At 37.4% G+C, this 20,893-nt stretch overlaps 1 protein-coding gene across 1 annotated transcript; it reads left to right on the top strand.

Moving 5' to 3' along the window:
* Positions 1–504: 504 nt before the first annotated feature.
* On the top strand, positions 505–1,524 carry LOC127103827 (uncharacterized). The gene is made up of 2 exons (XM_051041068.1): positions 505–810; positions 892–1,524. Exons 1-2 carry the CDS (start codon positions 505–507, stop codon positions 1,522–1,524), a joined length of 939 nt encoding a protein of 312 aa, XP_050897025.1.
* The last annotated feature ends 19,369 nt before the right edge of the window (positions 1,525–20,893 follow it).

Raw genomic sequence — 20,893 nt, 5'->3', positions numbered from 1 at the left:
GGTGTTATATTGAGGTAAAAGGCCCATTACCTAGGCCAGTGTACACATAGGTTTAGAGTGGATACCCATGTCAACTCTCGTGGCCCTTGACACGTATGAGAAGGCATGAGATACCACACCCATATGAGATTTTCTTGAGAATGCTTTTGTTCTGCACCCTTTGTGCATCAGACAAAGTGTTGATCATAGAGGACTCACGACTTTGGTGAGCATTAGGGACCCCTGTTTTTTTCCAAGGTTATAACCTACCAGTGATTTAGGGTAGGGTGTACAAGAAAGCAAGCCTTCATCATACCCGGTTTTTCTCATAATCAAAAATGACGTCAAACCTTTGATCATGTTGCATTTGACTCGGTTCTGTTGGTAGCACAAGAATTGCTCAGTTTTGTAGAAACCTTGATCCCTCTGCATTCATAAGCATTTGTTGACATCATTTTGACACGCATGTTCTTTTATTTCCAGGTTTTCTAGTCTTTGGGTCTTGTTGTTAAGCTATCTTTGAAGATGAACATTGTTAAGAAGGTCAACTACAGATACAACATCGTCTACAAGTTCCTAAGCCCTGTTCTGGATGATCTTCTTAATCTAGCTAAAAGGTTTCCTCCAGACAATCTTAATGTCTTCAGAAAGGACTATGGGAGGATTTTGGGTTACCTAGAAGCTTCTCTTAATGAGTACCAGAGGGATGTTGTTCATACTTTGTTACAGTTTTATGATCACACTTTGAGATGTTTCATATTCCCGGATTATCTGTTAGCTCATACGTTGGAAGAGTACTCTAGTATCTTGGATAATCATATCTTGCACCAAGTATATTTTCATGCTTTCATGAAGAAAGTTGATTCCGCTAAAGTTATTGCTGCTCTTTATTTGAGCGAATAAGTTGTAAAGGCTAACATTAAGAAGAAGGTAAGTGTTTGTGGTTATCATTCGAGTTTCCTATTGCAAGATGTTGGTGGTATGGTTGACAAAGAAGATTGGAAGGATTTCAATGCTGTTTTAGCTTGTTGTATTTATGGGATCGTATTGTTTCTTAATGAGGTGAAGTTCATTGATGAGAATTTTGTTGCTATCTTCATCCAAAGGAATATCGCGCCAACCCTCCTAGGAGATCTTTATCATTCCAGACAATCTAGAAGTTATAAAGGGAAGGGTGGTGTTGTTCATTATTGTGCACCACTTTTATACCGTTGGTTTAGAAGTCATCTCCCTTGCCAAGGTGCTTTTGTTGATACCCAAGACACTTTAAAATGGTCCCAAAGGCTGATGGGACTCACCTCCAAGGACACTGACTGGTACAAGCATAGTTTGAGAAAGTCGGAAAGTAAAGAGGTGATCTTTAGCTGTGGGGAGTTAACCAATGTGCCTCTCATGGGGATGAGGTGTGGCATTAATTACAATCCAACTCTTTCTCAAAGACAATTAGAATATAGTTTGAAAGATCCCCCTGAGGACAGAGATGTGCACGATTCCTTGTTTTATGATGTACCTGATAGTACTGGACGGATGGAAAGAGTTTTTTAAGGCATGGGGAAGTATTCATCTGAAAGTAGGGACTTAATTTTAGGAAGAAAAATTATGCAGTTTATTCACGTTATGTTAAGTGGATTGAGGAGAGGAACAAAGATCATCATTGGCCTTTCCCTTTGGAGGTATCTTTGTATCAGCAAGAGCCTAATCAGCCAGATGTTGTGCCCAAGAGATCCTATGACCAGATTCAAGCTCAGAATCTCCGACTACTTGCAAATAATGAAGAGTTAGGGTGAAGCTTCTTGTGGATAGTCAAGGAAAAGCTCAATTGTCTCACAAGCTCAAAAAGGTTTAGAAATAAATGGAAGGGGTTGTGAAAGCCAAGAAGAGACCAAGGGTTGAAGATGGTAGAGGAAGCACGTCTGTTTCTATTGAAGTTCATAAGAAGGTTCTTGAAGAAGCAAAAGAGAAGATCAAACGAAAGCAGCAGAATTATGAAGTTCTTAAGGCATCAAAGCCAAGATGGAGAAAAGATACAAATCCAAGATTGAAGAGTTAGAGAAGAAACTCCGAGCTAAAGACATCCAGTTTGAAGAAGAGAACACTCAGATGCTAGGAGTGGAGACTCAACTGAAAGGAAGCAACATTCAACTAGGAAAAGTTGTAGAAGAAGTGGCAAGCCTCAAATTTCAGTTGGAGGCAAAAGGTGATGACCCTACACAGATTCTGCTTCAAGAATGCAGCGAGTGTGAGAAGTTGATCGAGCTGTGGCAGTACTTGGATGGCATGAATTTCCGAAAGGATGTGGTTATTCAAAGTCTTGTTCTAAGGTGAGATCAGGAAGGAACAATGAAGTTGTTCAGGGAGTCCCAGAAGTGGAGTTTGAAGTATTTTCATGATGGAGGGCCTTTGACTTATATAGATTGGGAAAATTAGATTTTGTTTTATCTTTCTCATGTGGTGATCACCATCAGGGTTGTTGATGGGGTCTCTTTGTTTTGTACTGTTGGTTTCGAATAATTGTTTCTTTTGGGAATTATTTGTATTACAATTTATTTCGGTTTAATGAGTATGATGGTATGTTTATCAGTGTTCACTATTTATCTTCTTTTCCCTTTCTTAAATAACTCGAATTAGAGTTCTAGATCCCTGGAAATATTTGAACATGTCATTGCATACGTTGCATGCATTCATATCCCATGCATAACAGGTTTTATGGTCGGTCTTCTTATCTTGATTCTGCTTTTCTTAGCAGAGATTGCAAATCCAACTTTCCACCGGTATTCAACTAGAAGCAACCAACGTCACCAAATGGAGCAGATTTAGGCCAATCTTTTATAAATGAGGACTCAAGTGGACACCAGAATGACGTAGTTTATGGAGGTTATCACCAACCTGGCTCATGATCAAGAGGAGATGAGAGCTCTTGTTGAAAGACCTAGAGTGGTTCAAAATGAGAATGAGCATCTTGAATTTATGTTTGAAGATATTTCTATGGGAAGCCTCGTCCCAACGCTACTATGAATCAAATTTTTAATGATTATCATAATGTTACCCGTAATCAAGGTCTGCATAGAAACCAAGGCCATTTTCCACCACCTCCCCCATTTAATCATGGACCACATCTCATTCCCGGAGAGATGTTGGGGCATCCAAATGGGAGGGGGAATCGCCAGGTACAAGAATTGGAGATGGATCGTAATGAAGAAATTTATTCTATGCACAACGGTGATTTGGGTTTTCCTTCTGAAGATAGGAAGTACCGTATGCTGGAAGAAAGGTTGAAGGCAGTGGAAGGCCGAGGAGTTTTGGGGATGTATGTTAATGACTTGGGGCTGGTACCAGGAATGAGGATTCCACCAAAGTTAAAAGTTCCTATTCTTGAAAAATATAACGGTACAACTTGTCCTAAAACTCATGTGAAGGCTTAATATCGCAAGATGTCTGTGTATTCAGATGATGAAAGGTTCTTGATGCATTTCTTCCAAGAAATCCTATCTGGGGCATCCCTATAGTGGTATATGCATTTGGAAAGAACCTATATCCGGAATTGGAGAGATTTGGTCGAGGCATTTGTGATACATTATCAATACAACATCGACATGGCTCCTAATAGGACCCAGCTGAAAAGCTTGACCCAGGGCCCGAATAAGTCTTTCAAAGAGTACGCTCAAAAATGGCGTGGATTAGTTGCTCGAGTTCAACCTCTGATGATGGAGAGAGAGTTTGTTGATATGTTCATGGGAACTCTACAAGGGTCGTATTATGATAGAATGATGGGAAGCACCTCTGTTGGGTTTTCTGAGTTGGTAATGGAGGGAGAAAGAATTGAAGTTGGTTTGAAGTTGGGAAAAATCCAGTCTGCTAATGCTGGTAGTTCTGTAGGTGGAAGTGGTAAGAAACTGTTCACTGGGTATCCCAAGAAGAAGGAAAATGAATCTAGTGCAGTATATTCTCAAAGGGGTAGAGGAATAAGTCCACACAACAACAACAAGTGAATGATGTGAATATACTGGTCATTTCAGCTCCTTAACCATAACAATAAATCCAGTATCAGCAGCAGCAAAACGCTCCTTGTCGTAACTATAATCAACCGAGACAACTAAGACCTGAGAAGGTGTTTGATCCAATTCCTATGTCTTATTCTCATGTTCTCCAGCATCTACTCCAACTCAAGTTGGTTAATCTGAAAAGTATGCCAACTCCTCCTAAGAGGCTTCCTGCAAATTACAATCCTAATGCCTAATGTGAATTTCATTTTGGTGGTGTGGGTCACAATGTGGAGAATTGCTTGGCGCTGAAGTATGCAGTGCAGAATTTGTTGGATTAAAAATCCATCCAGTTCACTCCAGATAATGGATATAATGTTATCCAGAATATGATGCTCGCTCATAATGGACCAGTTGTCAATGCCATTGAAGAAGGTGAAAGTTTGAATTTGATTATGGATGTGAATTTGGTGATTACTCCGTTGCCATTTGTTAAAGAGTATTTGATCAAGAATGATGTTTATCCTGGTTGTGTTCCCAAATGTCGTAAATGCCAGAGTCAGCCAGAAGGTTGTGTTGATTTGAAAGCAAGAATTCAAGGTTTGATTATCGAAGGGTTTTTACAGTTTGACAGAGTTAGGAAGGATAAGAAGATTGAAGAAACAAATGTTGCAGTGATTTCTATCCTGTATACTCCAATTAATATTCCAGCTCCAGCTAGACCAACTCATTTGATTATTACTTTGCTTGGTCCTATTCCTTACTCCAGTGAGAAGGATGTGCCATGGTATTATGGTTCCGATGTTTATTATCATGGAGTAAAGCAAGAGGAGATGACTTGTAAAGAGAAGTTGTGTGTGGATGATAGTTTGAGTGTTGATAATCTGGCTGGTACATGAAGAATTACAAGAAGTAGTAGGGTCTTCCCTCCACCAAATACACAAGATAGTGATGATGCCTTGGAAAAAGCTAAGGGTAAACAAGTTATGGAGGTATCAAAGAACATATGCATAATAATGTTCCTCAACAAAGTGTAGTGCCCAGTGCTTCCTCCTCCCAAGAAGTTGAAGAGTTGTTGAGGATAATCAGACAAAGTAATTATAAAATGGTGGATCAATTAAGTCAGACACCGTCCAAGATTTTTATTTTGTCCTTGTTAGTATGTTCTGAGATCCATTGAAATGCTCTTGTGAAGTTGTTGAGTTCTGCTTTTGTTCCTCAAGACATTACAGTCAACCATTTAGAAGGGGTTGTGGCTAGTATATAAGCAGATAATGGTTTGGGTTTCACAGATTTTGATCTCCCGCTTGGAGGGTGAAACCATAATAAAGCTCTGCATATTTCATGAAATATAAAGGTACTACTTCATCCCGTGTGCTGGTGGACACTGGATCATCTCTGAGTGTGCTACCAAAGTAAGCTTTAATGAAAGTAGATTATGCAGGTGTTGAATTACGCCCGAGTGACTTAATAGTCAAGGCTTTTGATGGATCCCAAAGAGCAGTGTTTGGTGAAGTGGATTTACCTGTTAAAATTAGACCGTAGGCGTTCGATACAACTTTCTTTGTCGTGGATATACAACCTTCTTATTTCTATTTGCTTGGTCGACCCTGGATTCATGGGGTAGGGGCTGTAACATCTACTTTACATCAGAAGATGAAGTTTCTGATAGGGGTAAGGTGATTAATGTATATGGAAAAGAAGAGTATATGGTTAGTCATTTGGCATCCTTACGTTATGTAGAAGTTGAACGAGAATTTCATGAGACTCCTCATTATGAGGAGAAAAAGCTTGTAGTTCCCATGCCATCTCTAAAGGATGCCAGAGCAGATCTGGTCACCCCGAATGTTGGGGTCGTGTGTTGGATCTTCCTCCGAAATTTGACAAGTTCGATCTCAGTTTCAGTCCCGCCAATCAAGGTTCGGCTCCCAAAGCTTCAAATGTTTCCACTCCACTGAAATTCTCCAGTGTTGCTTTTATCAAAGATGGTAAAGAAAATGTTGTTGGTGATGACTTCAATAATGATTATGATATTGACAACTGGATTCGCCCAAGTGTTCCAGGAAAGGAGCTCGACAATTGGTCTTCTAAGGATATCACCCAAGTCACACTCAATCAACAGTAAATTTCTATTTAGTTTTCGTTATCATGTAAAAAATTCCTACGCTCTGCTCAAGGCATATTGAACCATGTAGGGCCACAATGTTTTTACTTACAATTTTTGTTATTAAATAAAGGACGTTTTACATTCAAATATTTTGCTCTCAGTCTTTCTTTTTATTTATTTTTCTTTTCAAATGGCAATGTTTCTTTTCATCACACACTTCCTAAAAAACATAAAAACATCACTAATGCAAATCCATATCCACCCCGAATTTTATTAATAACGATTCTGCTATCGCTCATTATGACTTTGATAACCCGATCTACCAAGCCGAAGAAGAAAATGAGGAAGATTTTGAACTCCCTGAAGAGTTAGCAAGATTATTGAGGCAAGAAGAAAAGGTCATCCAGCTGCACCAAGAGTCTATTGAGGTTGTGAATATTGGAATTTAATAAGAGGTGAAAGAGATCAGGATATGAGCCGCTTTAGAGGAAAGTGTGAAGACAAAGTTGATAGAGATGTTGTGAGAATTTGTTGATATCTTTGCTTGGTCCTATCAAGACATGCTTGGGCTCGATACATATATTTTGGTGCATAGGCTACCTTTGAAAGAAGAGTGTCCCCTAGTCAAGCAGAAGCTTCGAAGGACGCGTACGGATATGTCCAAGAAGATCAAAGATGAGGTTTAAAAGCAGTTTGACATAGATTTTCTGGTTGTTACTTCTTATTCTCCATGGGTGGCTAACATTGTTCCTGTGCCTAAGAAGGATGGCAAGGTAAGGATGTCTGTTGATTATCGGGATTTGAACAGAGTGAGTCCCAAAGATGATTTCCTGTTTTCTCATATTAATGTATTGGTAGATAACACTGCACAATTCTTGGCATTTTCTTTTATGGATGGGTTCTCTAGTTACAATAAGATCAAAATGGCTCCAAAAGAGATGGAGAAGACCACGTTTATCACTCCTTGGGGAACCTTTTTCTACAAGGTAATGCCTTTCAGTTTGAAGAACGTTGGGGCAACCTACCAGCGCACAATGGTAACTCTCTTTCATGACATGATCCATAAAGAGATTGAGTGATATGTGGATGATTTGGATGCAAAGTCCCATATGGAGGAAGAACACCTTGTCAACTTGCAGAAATTGTTTGAAAGACTAAGGGAATTCAGATTAAGGTTGAATCCCATCAAATGTACTTTCGGGGTAAGATCTGGTAAGTTACTCGGGTTTCTGATACGTGAAAGAGGAATTAAGGTTGATCCTGTAAAGATAAAAGCAATTCAAGAGATTCCTGAACCAAAAATAGAAAAATAAGTGTCTGGTTTCTTGGGGAGACTGAACTACACTGCAAGGTTTATCTCTAATCTAACAGCCACTTGTGAACCAATATTCAAGTTATTAAGAAAAGATCAGGCCATCAGATGGAATGAAAATTATCAAGAAGCATTCGAAAGAATAAAAGAATACTTGCAAGAACCTCCAATCCTTATGCCTATAGTGGAGGCAAGACCGTTAATCATGTACCTTGCAGTCCTCGATGAGTCAATGGGGTGTGTATTAGGTCAACATGACGAGTCTGGCCGAAAAGAGAATGCAATATACTACCTGAGAAAAATGTTTCCCGGCTATGAAATCAAATATTCACTGCTCGAGAAAACTTGTTGCATTCTGGCATGGGCTGCATGCTAGCTGAGACAGTATATGTTGACCAACACTACCTTGTTGATCTCAAATATGGACCCCATCGAATATATTTTTGAGAAGCCTGCTCTCAAGGGAAGGGTCGTCCATTGGAAAATAATTTTAATAGAGTAAAATATCCAGTATACAACTCAAAAAGCCATCAAGAGTAGTATAGTTGTTGATTACTTGGCTCATTAACCTATAGAGGATTATCAGCCGATGAAGTTTGAATTTCCTAAAGAAGATGTATTGTGTCTTAAAGAATACTACAATAGACCAGACCCAGTGAAGGCCCAGAACCAGGATCGTGATGGACACTCGTGTTCGATGGTGCTTCAAATGCTTTGGGAAATAGTGTTGGAGCTATCATTACTTCTCCTACGGGTTTTCGTATTCCTTTCACTGCCAGAATCTTTTTCAATTGCACAAATTACATGGCCGAGTATGAAGCTTGCATATATGGGATAGAAGCAACTATTGATTTGACAATCGAATATCTGAACGTACATGGATACTCAGCTTTAGTTATCAGCCAAATTAAAGGAGAATGGGAGACAAGACATCCAAATCTGATTCCATATCGGGAGAATGTATTAAAGTTGATTCAGTATTTTGAGGAGATCATGTTTGACCACATCCTGAGGGAAGATAATCACTTAGTAGATGCACTGGCTACTCTTGAATCCATGTTCAAAGTCAAAAGGGAAAACGAGCCCCCCTCCATCAACATTAAGAGGTTGGACAAGCCGACATTATTCTATACTAATGATGAAATATGAGATGATAAGCCTTGGTTTTACGACATCAAAAGATACCTTGAGAAACAGGAGTACCCGGAGGATGCATATATCCCGGATAAGAAAAGTTTGAGGAAGTTGTCTTCTAGATTTTTCTTGAATGGTGATGTGTTGGATAAGAAGAATTATGATTCTATTCTACTCAGATGCGTGGATAGACACGAAGCATAAAGAATCATTGAAGAGATTCATGAAGGTTCATTTGGAACCCATCCCAGTGGTCATTCCATGGCTAAAAAGATCTTAAGAGCGGGCTATTATTGGATGACCATGGAAACTGATTGTCATCTTCATTCCAGATCGTGTCACAAGTGCCAAATTTATGCTAATAAAGTGCATGTCCATCCCCTACCTTTAAATGTTTTTACTTCTCCATGGCCCTTTGCAATATGGGGCATTGCCATGATCATACGTATTAAGCCCAACACTTAGAACGAACACCGTTTCATCCTAGTGGCCATTTGATCAAGCAGGTGGTTACCCGTTTCATCAAGAAGAATATCATTTGTCGTTATGGGATCCCCGAGAATATTATTACGGATAATGAGTCCAATCTCAACAACAAAATAATGACGGAGTTGTGCCAGAATTTCAAAATTCAGCATCACAACTCTTCTCCGTATCGCCCGAAAATGAATGGAGTTGTTGAGGCAACCAATAAGAATATCAAGAAGATTGTACATGAGATGATTGTAACCTACAAGGACTTGCATGAGATGCTACCTTTTTCTTTGCATGGTTACCGTACTTCGGTGCGTACCTCGACCAGGGCAACCGATTTCTCATTAGTGTATGATATGGAAGTAGTTTTGCCTATTGAGGTTGAGTTCCCTTCTTTAAGGTTGATGAAAGATGTGAAACTTGATGAAGCTGAATGGGTTCAGAGCAGATTCGGTCTGTTGAACCACATTGAAGAGAAGAGAGTTACTGCTATCTGTCACGGGCAGATATACCAAATGCGGATGAAGAAGGTATTCAATCAGAAAGTTCGTCATCAGAGTTATAGGCTTGGTGACCTCGTGTTGAGAATGATTATTCTCCCTCAATTCGATCCTAGGGGTAAGTGGACTCCGAATTATGAAGGGTCATATTTTTTAAAGAAAGTTTTCTCTGGAGGAGCCATGATTCTTGCAACTATGGATGATGAAGACTTTCTACTCCCTATAAACGCAGACGTAGTCATAAAATACTTTGCATGAAAAGGACCCGCTAAGTCGACCGCTTAGGCAAAAATGGGTATCCCAGCGAACCAAAAAAATGAATAAAAGGTTCGGAAAAAAATTAGGGATAAAAATAAAAATAAGTACACCCTTTAGGTTGAAAACACGAAAGGGCAGCTTAGGCAAAAAAAAGGGTATCCCGGTGGATTGAAACCCCAAAAGGGCGATCCAGGCGAAAGTTAGGGATTGAAAGCAAAATGCTACGTCTTGTGGATGATCTTTGATTTCATTTCGCTATTATAAATTAGAAACCCGAAGGGTAGGAATTATTCCAATCATCTTCTTCCAAAAGCAAAGTGATGAGAACGTTGAGGTCATAAGAGTTATAGTAGAATCAGAACCTAATGGAAATCCGTAGTCACATTACAACTCTTGTAATACACTTTTGTTTTTGTTTTTGCAATTACCTGTTTCTAGGAATTGCTTCCCAATGTAAATGCCTATTTACAAGCCAACTATTAATAACAAGTTATTTTCAGTCAAAATCTTATTCTTTGTTTTTACTTTATTCTTTTGTTTGCCAAAATGTATGAATTTTCGATAATCATTGCATCTAAAAATTCAAAAGGTTTTACATAACATGATTAGAAACATTTGAAGTTGCTTGCAATTTGTGTGGCCTGTAGGAGCCATTGCTCACTCACAGATGTACGACATACCAGCACGAAAGCAAGTTTTATTATTAAGATACCATTGTGGAATTCCTAATCACTTTTCCCCAGTAGATGTTGTTTAAATTTGTGCTTTTTGGAGAATGTTTATTCCCGAAGCAGAGTTTTATCCCCAGTCATGAGATCTTTCTTATTCCCCAACCGAGTCCGTTTGAGATCTCACTCCCTAGTAGATTTGTTGAGATTACTTGTTCAAGGGTTTTCATATCTCCAACAGGAGCATATTTTTAAGGTTTCTTATACAAAGTTCCCTATTTCCATAACCAGAGCTCTTTGCATGAGTCCTCTTATCCCCGGCAATACAAACTATTGTCATCCACAGCGGAAGAAGGGATAGGTTATTCCCTGAGTAGTCAGAAGTGGATTTTATTCCCCGCAAGTCCTATGGTAATTAGTATTATCCCCAGTAGTATTCAACCTTCATTAAATCTCCCCATTCAGAATTTCCATTAGAGATTTGAATCTCTCCATCAGACCTTGCAATTTTGTTTTTGCAATTCCTCACAAAGTTCTAAATTTTCAGGACCCTCTTCAGCAGTTCCTTACGTATCCTTTATTTCTTGTAAAAATCATGTATCATTACATAGCATCTATAAATATGTGTAGCGTTTCCATTTTTACATGGAGCATTACGCCATAGAAAAATTCAAACATGCATCAAACATGAGCCAATTAATGTTCATTTGATGTATCCCTAGAAGAGTAATTCTCACAAAATACCCTGATACATGGTGCATGACCGACTTGGGTTTCTTTTTCTTAAAGTCCAACGTTTATTGGTGTTCACTTGGTCAGGTTTGTTTTGCCCTCCTTGGTTATGTCCAATTGTTATTGGCATTTCTCTAGAGTCCAGTGTTTATTGGCGTTTCCTCGATCAGGTCTGTTTATCCCTCCTTGGTTAAGTCCAATCGTTATTGGAATTTATCTAGAGTTCGGTGTTTACTGGCGTTTCCTTTCTCAGGTATGTTTAGCCCTTCTTGGTTAAGTCCAATCGTATTGGCATTTCTCTAAAGTCCACTGTTTACTGGATTTTCCTCGGTCAGGTTTGTTTATCCCTCCTTGGTTAAGTCCAATCGTTATTGGCATTTATCTAGAGTCCAGTGTTTACTGGAGTTTCCTCGGTCAGGTATGTTTAGCTCTCCTTGGTTAAATCCAATCGTATTGGCGTTTTTTTAAAGTCCGGTGTTTATTGGTGTTCCCTTTGTTAGGTCTGTTTAGCCCTCCTTGGTTAAGTCCAATCGTTATTGGCATTTCTCTAGAGTCCAGTATTTACTAGTATGTCCTTCAGTGGTAGACGAAAGATAAAGTTTAATCACTACCCAACACATCACCATTCCTCAAATAATAAATTTATGGTTCTTTTGGTATTCAATCCTCTTCCACCTTGAATGTATGAAAGCCGCCGCTTTTTCGGATCTTTCAGGTCAAAGAATATTGAATAGGGGCAGATGTTGTACCCCAAAATTTACCCTTTTATTTTCAACCCTAATTGGTTCATTTATCATACATACTCATGCATATCATTGGTTCTATGGTTATGGGATCAAGGTGTGTTGCTCTATCGGCTCATTTCAAGAAACAAAGAAGAGGGTCAGGTATCCAAGTCAATAGTGAGGGAATGTCCTAAATCTCATTTGTCACTCAAGCCATAAGGGTTACATATGTATCAAGAGATTTCCACATACTCATTGTATCCTCATATGATTGAGATTGGCAAGGTATTTGAAAATGATTATCATTCTCCTAGCATTTGGCTATCAACTAGGGTTTTGGTCAAAGTCAGGTTGTGACTGACTTTTTGAGCAAAAATTGTTTACATGGTCCTATATTTGTCTCAAGGAATTAATGAATGAATTATTGGCCATTGGATGTAATCATAAGAAGGTCATTTGATCAATATGGAAGAAGAATTGACTATGTAGAACAAAAGTCAATTATGCAACCCATAAGTCAACTCCTGACTTTTTAAGGTCAAACTTGTGTATCATGAGTAAAATGTGGCTAATGGTTGAGATTTGTCCAAGTGGAATCACAAGAATCAAGAAAATCAAGAGTTTATCTAAAATTACCTAATTTGAAAATTATGGTTTTTAGAAACTTACTATTTTTTGGCATGTTTGGTGTTAATGAGCACTAACGGTCATGGTAAATGTTCCCTATGATTAATACTCCAAATAAAATTGTACTTAACATGAAATTTTTTCTCCTTTCTCCAAGCTTTAAGTAGGTATCAAGTTTGAAGCATTTGGAGCGTCATAGCTCAAGTTATGATCATTGGAAGATTGGTATTTCAAATTCATCAAATGCCCAACACTTAGAAAATTTATAAGTGTTTCAAGTCAAGATTTCCAAGCATGTTCGTGGAAATTTTAAGGAATGTTAGAGACTTCATTTTAATTTTCTTTCAACATGAGAAATGTCCCTTGGTCCCCTCGCTTTCCATTGGTATCAAGGTTGTGAATTTTGGTTGAGCACACACCAAGTTACATTTGTGTCAAGTTGGTTGCATGGCCATGTTTGTGCTTAAGATGAATCATGCAATCAACCAAGTTCTGCACACTTTATCCAAAATATCTCAATAAGGTTCACTCTATCATATGCACAACCTTCTTTTCCTTTCCCTAAATGGCCCAAACAAACTTTCTCCATGCACACTCTTGCTCCCGCATTTGGCAAAAGAAGGAATGCTTCAAGAAAACAAACATGTTGGTTTGGTCCTCCTTCACATTCCAAGCCCCAACTGATGTTTTCCACCCCTTTTCCCATGATTAAAACGCAGCAAGAATGACCATAAAACATTCCAAAATGTAGCCTTGCACACCACTTCTCATTTTTGCATAAACTTTTAATCATGCCCCTAACGGTTCTCTCACATTGGCAAGCATTACACCTCATCACATATACCATATATAACTGAGACTTGACCTAATTTTGTGAGAGGAGCCCATTGAAGAGAGAGAATCTGAGTCTGCAACTTTGAAGCTTGAAAGCATTTTCTCATTTGGAAGCTCGCCCCTCACCATTTGTTATGCTTCATCTCTTACATTTGAAGATTATAAAGCTTTGTTGGAGGGATATTTGAAGCTCAAACAAGCACAGGAGGCAGTGGAACTTCTCCACTAGGTAAGCTTATTCCCACCTCATCTCCTTCATTATTAATCTAAGCATGCCATGAGTAGTTTATATGTGTTGTGTGTGTGTGGTTCAACATGTTGTTTTGGCTTGAATGTTTGAGTTCTGTACATATGAGTTACTGAAACTTGGTTAGAATAATGAGTTTTTCTTGACTTTCATGCCAACTTTATCCATGATTTATCCACCAATTTGAGTTTTTCTTGACATGATGTTGTTCTACTCAATGAGATCTGCATATTTGCTTTTGATTTCATTCGTTTTTGTGAACTGTGGAGGAAGTTATGAAAGGTTGAAGTTGCTGGGATAAGAGTGCATGAAGCTAGGGTTAGTATCGTGCATGCTTTTGGACTGAGGTTGAAGACGATATGTGTTTCTTTCTGATTGGCTAGCGCAAGTTTTTGTCTTTTGTGACTTAAAATGAATATGATCGGTTGACATGGGTTCACATGTTTATTTTGTTCCATTTAACATGTCACACCCCTTATTTTTTCTGATTATTTAAAAACGGGTCTGGGCTTTGGTTCTTCGCTTTTCAAACCCCTATGTTTTTGGCCCATGTGCATGTTTTGCCTATTTCCAATTTATTCTCTATATTACTTCTACACCCCAGTTGTCCTTTTGCTCTATTTTATTTCTTTTATTTTATTTTTCAATTCTGATTTTATTTTAATATTCCCCATGCTCCAATAATTCTCCAAAAAATCATAATTATATTTTAACATGCTATTGATTTTTCTATATTTTTTATTCTATTTTTCTAATTGTTTTATTATTTTATTTTAATCATATCATAAAGTGTGTTTGATTTGACATAAATTTGGAATTTGGGTTTTGTTCTTAATGATTCCTATGGACTTTTGACCCCAATTTTTGTACACGCCTTGGAACATATATTTAGGACATTTGGGGTTTGTTTTTATGATTTAACCATTCAATTTGGTTCATGTTTGATCTCCTTTTAATGCTTGATTTGTATGATCAATGATCGATTGTAATGCTTGATGTTCATTGTCATGTTGAACTTTTTTCTTGGCCTTACTTTTAGACACATGTTAAGACACTTTGAGTTGATGACTTCTTGTTGTCTTGATCATTTTTCACATGTCTTTGGATCCTCCTAAATTTTTAGTTTTGAATAATACAATGCATGTCTATTGGGCTAGCCTTTGTTTGCTTTGTTTGCTTGTTTAGGGAATGCACTTGTGCAACCAATTATGGTTTAATTCTATCTCTTGTTATCTTAAAATACCATGAGGTAAATCCCTTTTCTCATTTTTATAGGTCATCCTATGCCTTCTTCTTTGAATTCACAATTGAGTTTTGCTCATGATGTTGCTTGCCCGTATTTTGGATCCTTTCTTAAGTGTACCTTGTGCCACGACTCCTCAATGCTTGAGTGATATATATATGATTGATATAACATTCTATTTGTTTCTGACTTGTGGGTTTTGACACTTAATTTCCATGCTCACCTTCACTTTTGCTTAACATGATGCTTGCTTCCATTTAAGAGACATGTTTAGTTTTTACCATGTTCATCTTTTGCCTCCCTCTTTGGATGTGGTATGATATGATATTTGAGTAGTGATTATAGGTCTATCATATTTGAATTCCATGTTCAATCTATTGTCTCCTCTTGTCTAATTGCCTTGTGCCCTTACTCATTGTTTAAGAATTGCTAACTTGTTTTGTTCACTTGAATGAATGCTTGCTTACTTGAATGCTTATGCCTTGAATTCAATTCTTGTTTGGAATTTTGGTATTCCATAAAGACATTTTTGAATTAATTATCTTGTCCATATTCGTCTCTTGTTAATTCATCATGACCCTTCTCTTTTGTCTTTGCTTGTTAGCACATAGATTAGAGGACTAGGTCCTAATTAAGATTAGAGGACTATGCATTTATATTTCCATAGTTTCTTACTTGTATTGTCTTCTTATCTCATTCACTTTGATCCACCTTCTTATACATTGCTTAGTTAAGCACTTCACATTTGTAGCCTTGCATGCTAGCTTGTTTAAGTGTTAGCTTTCTTTTGAGTTCTAATTCCAAAATCTCTTGTGCATGACCCCTGGGACTTTGATTAACATGTATAATTTATTACTTTGATGATACTTTTGTTACCCACTGATTGTTTGATAACATGTTTACTTGGTTGCTTAATCTTCGTTTGTGTACTTTGCCTCCTTACTTGTTACATTAGGATAGTTCTTATGTTAGGAGATGTTCATCTCTTCCATGAATGAACTCTTTATTACTATGGTTTGATGTATGGTTGTTCCTTTATCATCTTTCCATCTACCTTGTTTCTTGCTTGGGTTTCACCTAATTGCATGTTCTTTCATCTTTGATGCTTGCTTGTTTAAGTAGGTATTGTTTTAGGTATCTTGTTTAAGTGCATATGTGTGAGTAAGTGTTTACTTCTCATTTGATGTGTGATTATTTAATTTCCATCTATTCTCTTATTTTTCCTTGATGACATGAATTCTACTTGTTTAAGTTCTCTATATGTTATCTATGGTCTTGGTTTGCTACTTACCTAGGTGTTTACCTAATTAAATGTTCTTGTGATGCTTGCCTGCTTTCATTGCCTTGTTTAAGTGTTTGATTGCATGCTCCTCATATGATCCTTTAGTTCTTTCTTGTTTAAGATTAAAATAAGTAGACCTTAGGATTGGTATACATACATGACAACACTAGGTAGAGGTATCCCTTAATCCTAACTTTAGGTCCACATTGCATGACAACATGTAGGATTGAGACTCCCTTTTTGTAAGTCTTGCTACTCTTTTGAATTAATTCTAAAATTAAAACCCTTTTCCTAATCATATTCAAAAACACTCTAATATTGTTGAAACTCTTTCACAATTAAGAGAGAAGTGCACAGATACCCTCACCTTCTGAGGGACCATCTGATGTATTCTTTTAACAAAAACACTCAAAAAATCAAAATCCTTTTGCCACTTGGATTTTCTTATGAAAAATTTCAATAAGGGTTGTGACCCATAAAAAATAGCAACACACCAAACTTTTTGAGAAGAACTACAGTGCTCTGATTCTTTTTGATACATAGGCATTGGGTTGCAAAACCTAAGTGAGCGCAATAATAAAACTATTTCATTTTTCTCTGTTAATAGTTCATTTTCATGCATTCCCTTTGCAACCTAGTTTTATGTGAGGGAAAATATGTCTAGTCCTTATTTTAATGATGTCAAACCTTTCTATTCGCCCATAACGTGTAATTTAGACAATATCATCATATCGTAGAATGCATTCATCCTCTAACATGTTCAAAATATAGGTTCAACGTGTCCAGACATATAGGAGCATATCATAGATATGAATCATGCACTTGATCATAGTAAATATCCTAGGTTCATAAGAGATCAGTTTAAATTGGTCAAAATACATCTCAAAACTCATTTTTGGGAGTTTAAGAACTGTGACTCAACTCATGATGACTTGGAGCAAAAGTCTCGTGTATGAACATGTCGAGTCACAAGTCGACTCAATCCTGGAAAAACAGAATGAGTCGACTCATCCACATGTTGCGTCGACTCATTGCCTATTTTCATTTGAACCATGTAGCCACAGGTCTGAACAGGTCGAGTCATAGGTCGACTCAACCCTGGAAAAAATCTATTTGAGTCGACTCATCCCCTATTTGAGTCGACTCATCGCCTGTTTTACTTGTATAATTTTGCCTCGGGTCCATACAGGTCAATTGACCTGTATGAACAGGTCGAGTGGTCGCTGCTTGGACTCAATATTCTGCTGTGTAATTTTGCAAAATAATTTTGTTATGTTTGTTATTTGATCCATGAATCATATAAATATTCTAGAGTCTCTTCTTCAACATTTAACAAGAAAAGTGAAACATATACACCAAAGTGCTCATCATCTTCATTCTTCAAGAAAAGTTTGTTATCTTAGTTTGGGTTTAGGCTTTGTGTGGGTTTTTGTTGAATAAAACCATTGGGGTTTTGTCCTCCAAGAATTGGGGTTTTGTGCACTAACCTTTGCTTCGTAAATTCAGCCGAGTGAAAAGTTTGAAGAACGGTGGGTTCGGTCAAACAAGTAACGGTAACCTGGGGATTGTGAAGAAATCTTAGGGTTCAAGCAACTTGCGTTCGAAATCATCCTAGCTGAAGTTTTGGAGAATGTGGCGTTCTTGCAATAAGGTAGCTGTAACCAGAGGTTTGTTCGAAGTGCTTGAAGGACTTGGTTCAACTCGAATCAAGGGGAGAGAATAGAATAGGATCTGCAACAACACTATGGGTTGATTGGCGGTGATCATTTGTTCTCTTGTATTGACTTTGCAATATGTTAATAAAAACATATATATTCTAGATTAAGAATTAAGGGCATACGTACCCTAAGCGAGGGCGATAGGGGAACTGCATCAACAAATACGATCTTGTTCTCTCTATCTCTTAACACTTTAAATTCTGTATTAATTATGTTTTGTGTGAAATTAATAGTAAAATCAATATCGCTTGATTGTTGTGCATAGTAACTGTTAGATAAATTGGTACAATCACTTTGATTGCAACTGAGTAAAATTTTGCACATTCAGTTTGAGTGAAATTGACACTTGGTGTGGAGTGCTCACCAAGTGTTCGATAAAATTATTCTCACACAAATATAGTAATATTTTACTTGCTCTCTTATTGTGTTAAAGCATTATTAGAGGTAACGATATCAAGGATTGTAGTGGTTAATCGATTGATTTAGATAATGTTTGATTATCTCTATCTAAGTTATTCCACTCGGTTTCACGCATATCTGATCTTTCCATTAACGGATTGTTTAGACGATTATAACCTAGGTGATTCTGCAACCGTTGAAAACATTTTTAAAAAGCGCTAAATTTCAAAAACTGATATATTCATTCCCCCTTCTAGATCAGTACTATCGTCTAAAAAGTGGTATCACGAGCGCCAATTCATCTAGTGCTTTGCATATAACTTTTTAGAAGATGAGTAACGATCCTAAAGGGGCCTATAATAGGGCGTCTATTTTTACCAGTGAAAACTATAGTTATTGGAAAGATTGTAAGTGTATCCATATAAACTCTATTGATAGGAAAGTATGGAAAGTCATCCAAGATGGTCCTATGGAAATAACCATGACCAATGCGGGTGGTTTTGTTATACCTAAAACTGAAGCACAATGAAATGAAGAAGATGAGAAAAAGTATAGCTATGATTTGAAAGCCAGAAATATGCTCATTGCCGCCTTAGGTGTTGATGAGTATTATAGGGTTTTCCATTGTACTAGTCCTAAAGCTATGTGGGACTCATTGCAAATTACCCATGAGGGAACCAATGATGTCAAACTAGCAAGAATCAACACTTTAACTCAAGAATTTGACCTTTTTCATATGGAGGATGGTGAAACCATTGCCGATATACTAAATCGATTTTATCATCTAATCAATTAGTTAAATGTTCTTGGTAGAACTACCCCTAATGATGTTGCTACTAATAAAATCTTAAGATGTCTTAACAGGGATTGGCTACCAAAGGTCACCGCAATTAAGGAAGCAAATGATCTAAGAACATTGGACATGACAACATTGTTTGGAAAGCTTCAAGAGCATGAGCAAGAGCTCATGATTCTTGAAAAACATGAGAAGAGTCAAAAGAAGGAAAAGAAGGAGAAAGATAAGGACCCTAAAAGGAAGTCTATCGCTTTAAAGGCTTCAAGATATAAGTCATCCACAAATGATGCGTGTGAGAGTGAATCAAGTGATGATGATAAAGATTTGAATGAAGACAATGGGTTGTTCGTAAGGAGGTATAACCAATACCTTAGAAAAAATGAAGTCCAACATTCGGATAAAAATCTTGCAATCTATAGAAGACAATCAAAATGCCCGAATCGAGAGGAAGGTAAGACAACTAAGTCAAAAGGATCATGCTTTAATTGCGGAAAGGCCGATCACTATAAGCGGAACTGTCCCTTGTTGAAGAAAGAAAAAGGAAAAGACAAACACCACAACAAATCTAGCAAAGATAGAAGAGCATACATTGCATGGGAGAGCGATAGTGAGCCCTCAAGCGATGACAACTCAAGTGATGAAGAAGAAATTGTCAATCTTTGTCTAACGACTCATCAAAAGAAGAAAAAGAATGTACACAACGAGGCCAAGGAAGCTTTTAAACGCTTAGCCTCAAATAAGAAAATTTCGAGTCATTTAGAAAAGAAGAATTCTGACTCCGAAAAGGAATTAGAAACTCTTAAGAAATCTATGATAGAGGCCACTAAAGGAAAAATTGAAGACGATAAGGGATTTTGGTTTAGATAGTCTGGATGTGAAACCTGTCACATTTGGCAACTAGAGGTTAGAACTCTTCAAGCCAAATTAGACACGGCTTTACAACCTAAAGTTACCTTTGCTATTAATCAATCACATTTTAGAAGTAACATGAATAATCCTTATCAAAAATACACTTATGTGGTAAAGGATCAAGTTTGCAAAAGCAACTTTCATCCTAACTTAAATTGTCTATATTGTTGCAAAACGGGACATACTATTGCTAAATGTCAATTTAGGAGATTTCTAGTCCCTAAAGGGATTTTTCAATGGTTGCCCAAATGCAACCAAAGTTTCACTGACACACTAGAACCCAATGAAAATAGGGTACCTCATTCCCTTGTTTAAATTTGTAGGTGGAATATCTTGAGGATATGGAAAGAACAAGGGTTCTCGATAATGGATGCTCAAGACACATGACATGTGGCATCTCCTTATTCTTTGACTTTGTGGCTAAGAAGAAAGGGTTTGTAACCTACGGTGATAATAACAAGGGAGCTATACACAGAAAAGGTAGTGTAGGTAATCCCTCCACTGCTACTATCTCAGACGTCCTCTTAGTTAAAGGCCTTAAGCACAATCTCATTAGTATTAGCCAATTATGTGACAAAGGATATAAAGTATAATTTTCAAAAGATTGTTGCATGATTGAACATAATGATAATAAGAATGATGTGCTTAAGGGCTGAAGGGAAGATAATGTATACATGTTTGACTTGAATGAAGTATCTTTGACTAGCGCTAAATGTCCCGTCTCGATGAGTGAAGACTCGTGGCTTTGGCATAGGCGATTAACACATGTCAACTTTGACTTGCTAAATAAAATTGTTGTAAAAGACCTAGTAGTTGGTCTTCCCAAAATCAAAATTTCAAAAGATCACTTATGTGATGCGTGCCAAATGGGGAAGCAAACAAGGATCTGTTTTAAATCTAAAAATATTGTTTCCACAACGAGACCCCTTGAACTTCTCCATATGGCCCTTTCTGGGCAACCTAGAATTA

Source organism: Lathyrus oleraceus, chromosome 7 (genome assembly GCF_024323335.1).
Source record: "Lathyrus oleraceus cultivar Zhongwan6 chromosome 7, CAAS_Psat_ZW6_1.0, whole genome shotgun sequence".
NCBI classification, from domain to species: Eukaryota; Viridiplantae; Streptophyta; class Magnoliopsida; order Fabales; family Fabaceae; genus Lathyrus; species Lathyrus oleraceus.
The sequence above is the reverse complement of the archived record's forward strand: the minus strand, read 5'-3'. Positions and strand labels throughout refer to the sequence as shown.